General features: G+C 44.2%; 1 protein-coding gene across 12 annotated transcripts in view; it reads left to right on the top strand.

Moving 5' to 3' along the window:
• Window positions 1-14,080, top strand: part of pde4dip (phosphodiesterase 4D interacting protein) — a 432,228-nt gene that overhangs the window by 342,174 nt on the left and 75,974 nt on the right. For all 12 annotated transcript variants that reach the window (XM_067990444.1, XM_067990435.1, XM_067990443.1 and 9 more), the window contains 3 exons: window positions 3,814-4,348; window positions 5,668-5,903; window positions 6,718-6,769. In XM_067990444.1, the coding sequence (XP_067846545.1) occupies window positions 3,814-4,348; window positions 5,668-5,903; window positions 6,718-6,769 (823 nt within the window). The remainder of the gene's footprint in view (window positions 1-3,813; window positions 4,349-5,667; window positions 5,904-6,717; window positions 6,770-14,080) is intronic.

Here is a 14,080-nt window from a genome sequence, read left to right as displayed (position 1 = left end):
GTGAATCTAACTCTGTGAATTAATGGGCTGTTTACTAAACTTAAACAATTTGTTTTATGAATTTTGTGCTTCATCAAGGTGAGGAATGTTAGTGCTGGGGAATGGTACGCTTTCCATTTTGTGAACTCTGGTCAATACTCCCAGTTTAGCTTTGATGCAGAGTAAAACTCAACAATGTGTCTAAAACCCAACCTCAGGGGAGAACTGCCTTTTGAATTAATATGACATTTTTCCATTTCCTACATCAGCCATCCTGTGGCCTCAATGTGAGATTGCCAATTTAGCACCAAACAATGGGCAGTTTTGTGTTGTAGACTCATGCCCAGGAGAAAATGAATTAAGGCTGTTCAGTCATTTTACATAGAATCCTTACAGATTTTCTTCACTCGTTCTTAAAGAGTAAACCTGAGAACAATTTCACTAAAGTTTCAGGTTTGTTAAATGTTAAAGTGTAATCTTCCTTCCTCCCACTGAACAAGTCGTATAACCTGTTGTGCTATTGCCAATTGGGAGATTTTAAAATTCTGTATCTTTTCCGGTTCCATAGAGAGTAGCCATTTACTTTTAAGTGTCTGCATCTCTTTAAATTTATTCATCACCACTTGTGAGCAGTCTGTTAAGGGAAAATGCATTAAGGGTTGGTTACGTGTGATTTCCCATCCCCACTCACCCTTGCCAAGCTCAGTATGGGCTAGGAGCTCAACCACATTATGTAAATAGAGCTGACCCCACAAAAGACTAAGGGCCCGATGTTAGCAGGGCTGCGGGTTCTCGGCGGGGGGGGCTATCGGGCGCGTGGGTAACGCGCCCGGTGAAATTAGTCGGTTTCCCGCGCGATCGTAGCAGACAGTTCACTAATTGGAGCCACTTACCTGCTCCTCCGGGTTCCCCACTGCTGATCTGCGTGTCGGGCGGGCTGCGCATGCGCAGTATGATCTGTCAGCTGGAGGCGCTCTATTTAAAGGGGCAGTCCTCCACTGATTGATGCTGCAACAAATAGAAAAAATTACAGCATGGAGCAGCCTAGGGGGAAGGCTGCTCCCAGTTTAATGATGCCTCACTCCAGGTATCAATACATGGGGTGAGGAGGATGGGGAGGACAGAGATCTTCCTCCCGGCGGGCGGGAGGAAGCGGCCTGCCTCTGCCACCAGGAAGGCCTGGCTCGAGGTGGCAGAGGAGGTCACCAGCACCACCAACATATCGCCCACCTGCATACAGTGCAGGAGGCGCTCCAATGACCTCAGTAGGTCAGCCAAAGTGAGTACACGTAGTCTTTCCCCTACACTCCGTCTGCCACATCACTGCCCCCACCCCACATCTCCTTCGGCACTGCCAACACCACTCTGTCACATCACCCCTCATACCCACTCAAACCTCATCCTCATCTTACCTGCACCTACTCACCTCGCCAGTACTCATCCCGCCACTACCACTCAACCCAATCCTCATACAATCTCATGGCTCTATCTCATACTCACCCTCCCGTGCATCTCTTTCGCGGCCAGCCTCACTCAACCTGCCACTACCTGTGCTGCAGCCACAGGGCATGCATCACATATGTGCAGTAGGCAGCGTAAGGCAAACGTGTCGTGAGCATGAAGGGGATGCACAAGGGTGTTTGAGGGTTTGTCATGGGTGTTACTTATATTGAATTTCTGAACAACTCACATTACATATATTGGCACCACTACTGCCACGTCTTCGCGAATCCTGTCTGGTTTGTGCAACAATGCCCGCTCCTGAGGATCACTATGAGAACCCACAACTGATGCCACCCATTGTGTCACTGCAGAGTGGGTGTAGGTATATTTGCAGGGCTCTTCTGCGCAGACGACTGAGAGACATCGGCGATGTCCCCGGTTGCACCCTGAAAGGATGCGGAGGAGAAGTTGTTGAGGGCAGTGGTGACTTTGACAGCGACAGGTAAGAAGATGCTGCTCGGGCCAGCCAGGAGCAGCTCGGCATGAAAGAGGCTGCAGATGTCCACGACTACATGTCGAGTGACTCTGAGCCTCCGTGTGCACTGCTGCTCAGAGAGGTCCAGGAAGCTGAGCCTCGGTCTGTGGACCCTGTGGCGAGGGTAGTGCCCTCTGCGACGCATCTCTCTCTGCGGTTGCCCTCCCTCCTGCTGTGCAGGTGGATGTGTCACAGCACTCTGTTGTGGAGCTCCACGTGTCAGAGGTGGACGGCGAGGCTGGTGAGGCTGTTCGCCCTCCGAGGAGGTCATGACTGCGGCTACGGCGGCCCCCATCCGCAAGATGTACATCTGAGGGGTTCCGCAAGGTAGGTACATGTTTCTGGACCCCGGGGTAAGTGTGCAAGTTGGTGACTTTGACTGTCAGGAGGAGGGTGGTGGAGGCCAAACTTTGTCCCAAGTGACAGAGTGGCCTCCTGCAATGGGTGAGGGTCTCCCCCGCCCCCCCCCACAACCTGTCAAATGGACCTTTGCAGCTGCCACAGGCTGACAGCTGCAACACGTCCATTTGACCTGGGAGTGTTTCCCCCAGTGTGGGAAACAGTCCCACTTTGTTCTAAAATCCCACATAATCCCTTAATCAGGTCAGTTAATGACCTGAAATACCTAAATAAATGTTGTCAAGTGGCATCCCGCTGGCTTTAATTGCCTGCGGGATTCCCACTAGCGGGGGCTGCGCGCGCACGCCGGCGCGTCCGTGGGGAACCCGGAAGTGGGCGGGATCGAGACGGGATCCGGTCCCGCTCCGGGATTCCCCGATTTTCGGGGCCCCCCCGCCGAGAACGCACCTGATAGCGGGTGGTAAAATTACCCCCTAAAAGTTCGAAAGTTGCTGATAACGCATCATTTGACAACAACAACTTGTGTTTATATAGCGCCTTTAACGTAGTAAAAGCGACCCAAGGCGCTTCACCTGATTAATGTCTGATCGGAGACCTGACACAGTACATTCAGGAGGGGAGGGGAGAAAATTTAAAAAAATAAACTACCTTATTGTACAGTTGCCATTTAATTTGTTTTTTTATTTCAAAATGATTGTATAATAGTATTAAAGCAATAAATGTCTGGTCTCACTGTTTCATAGCCACCCTTGACTACAGTTTTACAGGCAGCTTTTATACTGCCCTTATCGGGTGCTTAGGCTCCTGACACGCAGATCTCGTGCTGCTGGCATCAACCACAGTGTAAACTCGCTGGATTCGATGAAGGTGGTTGATGGTAAAACTTTTTTTTACTGAGTCACCCCATTAAGTGCAGTATAAAAGCAAACACAAGAGATCTCAACAATGGCAGCCAAGATCTGACACTGGACCCAAAAAACCTTTGCCACACTTTTTTGTATAATACATTAAAAATAAAGCAGCTATTTTTCGAGGCTACTGCCAACATTATACAAAAGCTGCTGTATTTTTAATACATAAAATAAAGTCTTTGCAAAGGCTGTTTGTTTGGGTAAAAAAAAGTGGTTGGCAAAGCCAGTGATTGACCTCATAACTATGGAGGCAGGAAACTGAGTCTCAAGTGATGGAGCCTGAATAAGCCTTGAACCCCCTGTTTGATGGCTGACGAATTGAGTGAGGACAGGATTGTGCTCTGGTGTGATGCCTCCTATGTTTCAGTAGCTTGCCAGCCTTTGCTGTCCAAGCCCACACATATCAAATGGGTTCTTGGACAAAGATACTGGAGGATGGCCAGGACCTGAAGGATTAACGCTCAGCAGTCCAGAGGGGAGAAAATTGTAGGAAAAAAAAGAGTATTTTTATTTAGTAGCAAAGAGGAATGCTCAATGTGCAGTGGAAGAAATTAATTTCATTCAATGTTTTATTTCCTAATGCAGAATACGGCGTAGTTGATTTACAAGAACACCTGTACCCATGCTACAAGGAGAATATGACCCAGCAGCACTCATCCCTAGAGAATCTAGGCTCCTCAGCCTCCCATGCTGTTTTTTCTCTCCCATTGTCAATCAAGTCCTGCCTCAGGAAGGGGCTCACATTTGAAAATGCTGGGAAATCTAATGACATTGCCTTGCTGCAACAGCACGTCAATGATCTCAAAGCACAACTGACAGAATCGGACAAGATCATCCGCAGCCTGCAGTCTCGTATCCGCTCCTTCTCCACGACCAGCGATTACGCCTCCAGCCTGGAGAGACCAAATAACGTTGCCCAAGGTGACGTATTTGAAGCGTTGCAGCTTGACGAGCTGGATGATGATGACGTCTGGCAGTCTGATGGAGGTGACCACTGCCAAACGGTTACACAGTCCAACACGGAGATAAAGAAGCTCATTCACAGGGTTACTACACTAGAATCACAACTAAAGAGTGCCAAAATGGCAGGTCCTTCATCTAAAAATGCATCCTGGTCAGGGTAAATATGCCAGATCATCCTTTTTATATAACTGTTAATTTTTTTTCTCTTCCTTTCCAATTTTCCTCCTCTTCTTCTGAAGGCAGTAACTCCAGCTGAATGTAGTTCCTTGGACACTAGCATTTGTCCAGCACCTTAGCCAAGTGGCCACTCTTTATTTATGAGCTTGAATGCAGAGTATTGGCTGGACTGTTTGACAGTTGGGGGCCATCACTGTCGAGTCTGATCCTCTCCTTACTTGGTCTGTGCACATGCACACTTTCAGCAATGGTTATCAGATAATGATAGTTGAGTGTGAGACCCAGCTCATTGTCACTTTCCTAACCAGGGAATATTGAGACTGGCTGTAGCAATCCAGAGCTGCATGATACAGTTTGGCTAACCCAATATACACCATGGGGTAATTTTACAAATTTGTGCTTCCAGCACAGAGCTTCGGCCGCACACATTGGGAATTCGAGTGTGTGCACTCCACGATTTTCCAACCATTAAAATTAAAAATGTATGGATGGAAAATTGTAGACCTTACAGGTCTGTAAGGCTCAGATCACTCAATGCAGCAAGTATATGTATTGAGTTCTCATTTTCTTTACTTGGCCCTCCTGGCATTGTTCTAAACTCTGAGAGAGAATGATCTCACCAGGTAGAGGCCAGAGTTGCCTCCAGGTCAGATAGTAGGGGGTGCTGAAACATTACCCAAGCTGGGACCCTTCCTGATTTTATACTCCACCCCATCTATTAAGAAAATGCCTTGTCTCCTTCCAACAATGTAATGGAAGCCTGGCCAAAACAAATTGCCTGTGAATATCAGTTGAGGCTGGCATGTGATCTTGAGACTCTCAATTCACTTGCACATTGCACCAGAAGAAAAAAAATAGACTTGTTCACTTTATCATTACTCTCAGAAATATCTCAAAGCGTTTCAATTTCAATTTCAAGACAATGTTAGTAGCCATTTTGCACGCAAGGAGATCCCATAAACAGTATTGCGCTTAAAGACCTGTTAATCTGTTTCTGGTGATATTGGTTGAGGGAGGAATGTTATCCAGGATACTGGAAGAAATCCCTGCCCTTCTTTAAAGTCCATCTGAACAGAGTCTTAGTTTAAAGTTTCATTCAGAAGATGGCACCTTCAACAATGCAACACACTTCAGCACTGCACTGAAGTGTCAGCCTAAATTTATGTGCTCAAGTCTTGGAATAGGTTTGAACCCACAGCCACTAGACATTCCATCACAATATCTTTACCTTACTTTCCTTCTCGTCCTTCATTTCCTTTTTTTCCCTCATCATTAAATTGATCCTGTTCTGCATTCCAGAAAATATGACTGCTTAATCCAGGCCCAGGCACGGGAGCTCTCGCACCTCCGTCAGAAGATGCGTGAGGGCAGGGGCATCTGCCACATTCTGAAACAACACCTGGGAGACACCACCAAGTCATTTGAGGAGCTGCTCAGAGCAAATGATATTGATTACTATATGGGACAGAGCTTCCGAGATCAGCTGGCACAGGGTAGTCAACTGGCAGAGAGGATCACTCATAAACTGACTGGTCGTAAGTTGATTCTAACTTCTCTTGCGCTAGTGTTGTTCCATCACATTACTGTGCAGTACAGTGTTACATAATTTTCTTGCCCATTTCTGAAAGAAAATTAGTGAGGGCTCCTCCAATGGCTGAACGAGTTGCATGGTCCAGCCACTGCGTTATGAGCAATAGAGTCCAACTCCTATCCCTGTTCTGTGCAGTTAGCTAATCAGTCAGTTTCACAATAAAGAAAAAGATTATATTTATATAGAGCCTTTCATGATACTGGAGTGTCCCAAGGCACTTTACAGCCAATTAAATACTTTTATAATAGTGTAGTCACTGTTGTAATGTAGACAAATGTGGCAGGTCCCATAAACAGCAATGCGAAAAACAACCAGATAATCTATTTTGGTGGTGTTGGTGGAATGATAGCTGTTGGTCAGGGCACTGGGAGAACTTCCCTGCTTTTCTTCAAAAAGTGCCATGGGATCTTTTCTGCCCACCTGAGAGGGCAGACGTTTAATGTCTCATCCATAAGACGGCACCTCCAACAATGCAGGATTCCCTCAGTACTGCACTGACATGTCAGCCTAGATTCTGTGCTCAAGTCTCTGGAGTAGGGCATGAACAATGACCCACTGACTCAGAGGCGAGAGTGCTACCACTGAGCCGAGGCTGGCATACGTGTAATCTCCTTTCTCCCTAAATGAAGAATTCCTGTTATTATTTCATTTGTGATAGTTCAACATGTTGCATTTGGACATGTGGCATAACTAGTAATTGAAATCCAATTCAGTGCCTTTTCTAGTGTTGTACCTGTAATCTTTTTGTACCTTCGCAGGAGACCCTTTCAACATCAGTGACAAAGGAGACCAGGAGCTGCTTGTTGTCAGGTAAGTCAATGACACTAAATCATTCACTTTCTGTAGAATTTCAAGCCAGAGATTTGAACAAACTCCATCACATATTTAATGAGTATTTCCAGCATTTTCTGTTTTTATTTAATGAGTGATTTTGTGTGAAACTAGCGTACAACTGCTTAACGCTTTTATCTGAAATTCTTCTATTACTTTAGCAAAGTTGTTATCCCAATGGGCTATTGCTTCTGCTGAAATAGCAGGGAGATAAATGTGAGACAAATCCATTAAGCATTGGGTTTACCTCAAATTCATCTCTATTCTGTCAGGGTCACTGTACTTGTAGGAAATTATTGGCTGCTCAAAACGTCTTTTAACCTACAATCTTGGTGCCAGTGTGCTGTACTCCAGTTTCTGATGATAGTGACTGATCATGTGACTACAACAGCAGAGTATAAATGGAGGGAAAATTTGGGGGTGCAGTGGAATGGTGGTGACTCAACCTGTGTCCCTCTCGCATACAGGATTTGCATTGGAGATCCCTTGATTCATTGGTGTAAATCCAGTACGATCACCGTTTGGAATTTGAAGAAATCACTGAATTCAGTAGATGTGATATGTGTGGATTTTCAGAAGGTCTTTGATAAGGTGTCTCTCCGGAGGCTTGTTAGAAAACTTCAGGCGTATGGCTATAATAGGAAATGTAGCAGCATGGATAGAAAGTTGGTGATGGGAAACAAAGGATTGGGTTAATGGGTGTTACTAAGATTGGAAAAGGGCTGAAAGTGTAGTACCTCATTCCACGCTGCCCGCCATATTGGTTAGGGCTTCTCCATAGGCATCCAGGGTGCGGGCCTGAAACTGGCTTTAAGTCCATCGCATATGCAAATTGGGGGCCTAACGCCTGTTTCAGGCCACTTTACAAAATTGAGCTGTGAATGACCACAGCAAGCACCTCCGTACATTTTGCAGACAGTTTCTTCAAGTGCTCAGCAACTAAATCCACAATCTTTAAAGGCACCGCCAGAGGCTGCCACCCGAAAGATGAGTTTTAAGTTTTTTACTTGCCTTATTGTGGAGCCAGGAGGTGCAGGATTGCCCCAACTGACTCCACATTAAAATCGCAGCGGCTGTTGGCCAGCACTCGTGCCCCTCCCAATTGCCTTCCCCACCCATCCGGCTTCTCGTGAGGCCCACTTGCTGCTTCCCTTGCGACCAGCAAGCTGCTTCTGAAGCCACCTATTGAACCCGCAGCTTACCAGTACTACACTAAGTGTGCATTGCTCCGGAATCCTGCCCCGATTTGTGCATGATCCAATTTTTAGGTCCCTATTCCTTAAAAGTGAGAGTTCAGGTAAACAAAGCCGTAAAAAAAGCCAATAGTATTTTGGTTTTATAAATAAGGACCTAGAATACAAGAGTCGGTGGAGCATTGGAATGCTTTGCCAGAGGGAGTTGTTGAGGCAGAGAACATTCTGCCTTTTAAGGGAAAAGTGGATAAACATTTGAAGCAGAGGAAGATACAGGTCTATGTGGAGAGAGCAGAGCAGTGGGACTACTTTTGGATTGTTTTAGCAAAGAGCTGACATAGACATCTGGGCTCAAGCACCTTGGAACGTTTTACTACATTATAGGCACAATGTTATTGCAAGCTGTTGTCATTAAATGGCCTCCTTCTGTACTGTAAACTACTGTGGTTCTGGGGAAATGGTGGACAATTAGATATCTGACAGCACTTGTGTTGTGAGAAATTGTTTTCTGTGCTGTGCTGTTAGGTTTTGTGTTTGAGAGATGACAAGCACTGTTGTGCAGTGTGATGTCACTCAGAACTGTCAATTTTGGGGAAATGTTCAGTGATCATAAATGATTTTATGTTTCTTTTTTCAGAGTGACACATATTAAAGGTAATATTTTAACCAAGAATATATGTCACTCCTAATGAGTATGTACAACTCTCATCGAGTGTATGTTGTTACCGGTAAGTTTCTGACACTCTCAATAAATGATATCACTCCCAGTGAATGTATCTCATTTTCAACAAATGTGTTATTCCTAGTAATGACAGTTAACAAGTCTGTTAGAAGTCGGACAGAAAAAAATGAGAAAGAGAATGAGAGTAATACACAGAAAGAGTGAGAGATACGCGAGACAGACCACCCAAACTGATAGAGACCAAATAGAAAGATATGAGACAGAGAGAGAGAGACCACTTAGAGACAAAAGAGGTAACAAACTGACAACAGAAAGACACAGATAGATACCAGAGACAGAGTTTGCGCTTAAAAAGAGGACAGTAGTGAGACCAAAATAATGAGCACAATAAATGCATCAAATTCCCGCCTGTGCCAATTTTAGGGCGGATATCAATCCAGGTGGCCAGAGCTCCCACCAAAAACAGGCAGGAACCTCATGAACAAACACTAATTGGTCAAATGACATAGTTAAGGTCCCAATGCCATTTCCATCGCTGCCCATGTTGCTACCACGAGTTCCTGATTCAATTCTGCCCACAAAACATGGGCAGTATGAGTCGGGAGACAGCCATTTTCAGCGTCCATTAAAGGGATCCTCAGCTGCAGTTAGGTGTGGCACACATTTTTATTGTAGTCGCTTGTAGGGTTTGAGCCTTAAAGGCTTCCACATTTAATGTCCTTGCTGCTGTAGGTTCTGCAAAAATATTGGCTGCTGCTCTAAAGTGGTGCCTCCTGTCACACTCTATGTTTCTACCCCTCTCCTTTAAAGTGCTGCAGGCACTTCAAATTTGGCCGTCCAACCCAATTTTCCACCTCCAGTTCGGTGAGCTGCCTATTGGGCAGCTCATTTCACGCTGGCAGTTCACCGACCGCATTATAACGAGGACCCCAAACCAAAATGGTCAGGTCTCCCGCTGATTCCTTCGGGCAGGCACGTCCTCTCCACTGCCCACCCAATTTACGCTCCACATGAAAATCATCCCTAGTGAGTGAGACCACTCCGACATATGAAAAGAGACTGAACAAACAGAGAGAGAGAGAGACAGAACATAGACAGAGAGAGTGTGAGAGAAAGAAAGACCACTGAGATTAAAAAAAAATGTATCAAAGAAAGAAAGAGATGCAACACAGAAAGATTGATGTAGAGACCACAGTGAAACCAAGCAGGAAATAAGTACATCACACAGAAAGACGGCGAGAAAACACTGAGGAATGTGAGCAAGATAGAGAGAAAACAATGCCACAGTTATATCAGTGATTTCCCCCATTACCTGTTAAATGTTAATCTTTATGAGAAATAAGGAATGACATTGCATATTGTCCTTTTCATGTCAGCGTTTCCCTGAATATAGAATCAGTTCCAACACAGCATGAATTGTTTAGGCAGCTGCCCAAGGGTAAATGAAACAGACTTGACTCGGGCGAGGGGGCAGGTGCTGTCCTATTGGGAGAGATCGGAACTGCGTTGAAGATCCTCATACCATTCAGTTAAAGATGCAGTGTACAGTATGTAAAAGTACAGCGTCACCAGGGTACAGGATCATCAGGATACAATGTCATCAGAGTACAGCAACACGTTACAGCGTCATAAGGGGGTTCATTGTCATCAGGTTATGGCATCATCTGGGTACAGTGCCATCTGGGTACATTATCGTTAAGGTACAGTGTCATCAGGGTATAGCTTCAACAGAATACAGTATCAGGGTACCGTATCATCAGAATACAGTGTCACCAGGGAACAATGAATCAGGGTATAGTATCATTAGCATACAGAATCATCACCCACATCAAATCTTCACGTGGAGCCGGGGAGGGGAGTCAGGAGTGTTCCTCCTTTCCCCACAGCACTACTGCGCCTGCACTATACCGCTCCCAGGATTTACCTGAGGGCTGCTGCCGGCAAGGTAGCCAGCCCAAATTGGTGATCCTTAAACCAGCGAGCTGCCTGTGGATGCAAAATTGGCATCCACAGCTTGTCGGAAATATGGCTGCTGGTGCATGGTCTGAACGCATCGCCTATTTCGGGGCTTGAAAATGGGCCTAAGCCAATTTACATCCCTTTAAATTTGATTTACACAATTTTCCCCTCCTGCCAGTGGTGTCATACCTAGACTCACCTGAGTTTGCTCTGGAATTGTGAGTAATTACGCAAACAAGGTTAGACCAGAAAATTGAGGGATATTATTCGAGTTGGTAACCAAAGGACAGAGATTGAAGATAATTGGCAAAAAAAGCCAGGGGGTAGATAGGAGAAATGTGTTTACACAGAGAGTTATTATGATCTGGAATGCATTGTCTGAAAGGCTGGTACAAGAAGATTCAATAGTAAGTTTCAAAAGGGAATTTGATAAATACTTGAAGGGGAAAAATTTACAGGGCTATGGAGGAATAGCAGGGAAGTGGGACTAATTGGATAGCTCTTCAAAGAGCCGGCACAGACACGATGGGCTGAATGGCCTCCATCTGTGCTGTATGATTCTATGATTAGCTCTTGAGATTCAGGCAGATCTTAAAGCAGTGAAAACCAAGTTAAAACTGATTTACATCCAAAGACAAAAATTGCCCCCATTATTAATTTACACCCTGAAAATCGGCCAATCGCACTGCACCTATCATTATGCTGACTTCTTAAGCAGCTACTTGAAACTGCAAAAATCGCAATTTTTTTCTTAATCCCGGGGTGGAGTGAATTGAGTGAGAAAAACTGAAGCAAAGAGGGTCAGGACAAGTTTGGGAAAACCTGACACATCCTCAGAATTCTGCAGCCAGTAGGACATTCTAAATCCAGCATTAACATTTGAAAAGCTACTGTCAGATTTCAATAAATTACTGTGCACTTTATCTCACTTGACCAGAGATTTAGGACTTAAAAAATTGTTCAAGCATTTAAGAACCTGGCTGAAGGGCACATGAAAGTGCTGCATATTTAATCAAGAGCAGAGTTGTCCTTATCAGTTTTCAAATGGGGATTAAATCGGAAATGCAAACTTGTTAGTTTCTTCACTTCAAGAGAAAGTTGGCAGCTGGTACAGTAACCAACTGGTGTCGCACTCAACATGTGCTTATATTCACCCAAACATCCCTGCTTAAAATGAAATTGTTGATGAGCTGGAGCAGGCATTAACTCTGACACCAGGTGGTTGCTCTAACGTCCTCTTGACACGAAGAAGCTAGCAAGTTTTCTTTTCCTGTGAAACACCACATCATTACAGAGTTTAATATTTAATTTGCTGTTTTCTCATGACATTGCTCGCAGACAACACAGGGAGTAATCTAAAAAGAGGTCCTCTGTTCTCCAGGGCATGCTCTGAAACTAACCAAGATATTGGTGCAAATTAAAACTCTCTCTAGCACATAGGGAGTTAGGACTCATCTGTGAACATGGAGGTCTGAAATATCTGGAGTTTAAAAAAAGGTAAAAGAAACCCCAAAATGTAACAGAGACCATCAATCAGCCAACTCGAAAATGACATTTACTCACTTTTTCATAATATAGGCACGCACGTAGGATATGCTTCTGAAGAAATGGAAATAATGGAATTTTTTTTGGTATATTTTAAGTTCCACAGGGAAGAATTTCACTAATATTTTCTAAACCTAATATAATTGCTCTGCACTACATTATACTTGGGGCTCCTAGAATCCGGCAGCAACTCGAGGCTAATTGCTGCAGCAAACCCAACCAAATTCTGTGGCAGGAGAATGTAGTTTCTGCAATGAGTCTGGCCAGGGTTTCTGGACTCAATGTAATAAATATCTTTTTAAAATGCTGTATAAAGACAGTGCCATAAATGGGGGCTTTGGTTTAGAAGGTTGGAATACCATCATGGAAGAGCATTGGCAGATGTGTTTTTTGTTTGTCCAGTTAGAAAAACTGAACAACATTATCAGCGTTGTGATGTCATCACACACAAGTTGTGTCATTTATATCATTGCTAAGCATGTTTGGAAACAAATTATCTCCCTCATTCATCTTTTCCTCCTTTTAAAACCCAAATGTTACATCACAAAACTGATTTACCTCATCACAGAGGGAAGATTAACAATGGTGAAATCATAAAAATATTCTTCGTGAATATTTTTATGATTTTACTAGAAATCGTGAGCACGGGGAATCTTTCCGATGTCATTAATGCCTAGCGACCAGAGGAAATCTTCTCTTAACCTTTTCAGTTTCAGTTGTGACCTGCACTATGGGCCATGACCTTTCACCTAGGTTTCTCAATTTAAAATGAACGCTTTATTGTACAGATGGTGCCCCTTTAACTGCTTGTTTTTCCCCTAAAGTCAATTTATCAGCGTTGTGATGTCATCACACACAAGTTGTGTCATTATATCATTTTGCTGTAAAAAGTCATTTTGCTGTAAAAAAAATTTAAGACAGCAGATTCAATAAAGCTGTTGGAAAATTCTACCAAATCCTGTAGGAAATCTGATGGGTATTGCAAACATATTAACAATTATAAATTTCTTTTTGAAAATCCAAAAGCGGACAGCTGGGACCTTTGAAAAGCAAAATACTGCGGATGCTGGAAATCTGAAATAAAAACAGAAAATGCTGGAAATACTCAGGAAGTCAGGCAGCATCTGTGGAGAAAGAAACAGAATTAACGTTTCAGGTCGATGACCTTTGGTCAGAACTTCTTTCAGCTTCAGCATTTTCAGAAAGCTCCGAGCTGACCTATTTTCTATTGGTTGACTCTTGACCCGAGTGTGTGGTGGGTTGAATTATCATTGGATCTTCATTCCTAAGCTCTGGAATTCCCTCCCTAAGCCTCTCTGCCTCTCTACTTCTCCCTCCTCCTTTAAGATGCTCCTTAAAACCTAACTCTTTGACCACCTGTCCTAATATCTCCTTATGTGGCTTGGTGTCAAATTTTGTTTGATAACGCTCCTGTGAAGTGCCTTGGGACATTTTACTATATTAAAGGCACAATATAAATGCAATTTTTTTTGGTGCAAAGATTGACTTGGCAGCAGCATTGGAGCAGAAGGGATAGTTGGCAACGGTATTGAAATTTTTGCTTTCAAATTTGATTTGTGCAGACAGGCCAGTTGGCCATTCTAATTGGTTTGCCAGCCATTTAATTAAGTTTGTGGGTGCAAGTGTTGCCAATCTTCACCCTCAGTGTTGGAGATAAGAATTCAAATGGTCTAGTTATTTTTCTCATGTGAAGTTCTCTTGTGTCCCGCCCAGTGTTCCTTGGTTTCCCTGGGCCACGTGCCAACTGAGGCACAGAGGTTCAGTGGCTCCCTCCAGGCTTCCATCAACGCTGCTGTGAGTCAACCAAGGCACTCCAGGGAAGCTTTACTATCCCATTTTGATGTGGCCTCTGTTTTGCACCTCTGCGTGGTCATGTGGTTGAGATTGGGA

Source organism: Heptranchias perlo, chromosome 9, assembly GCF_035084215.1.
Source record: "Heptranchias perlo isolate sHepPer1 chromosome 9, sHepPer1.hap1, whole genome shotgun sequence".
NCBI lineage: Eukaryota > Metazoa > Chordata > Chondrichthyes > Hexanchiformes > Hexanchidae > Heptranchias > Heptranchias perlo.
Note: the sequence above shows the minus strand (reverse complement) of the source record. Positions and strands in the feature narration are given on the sequence as shown.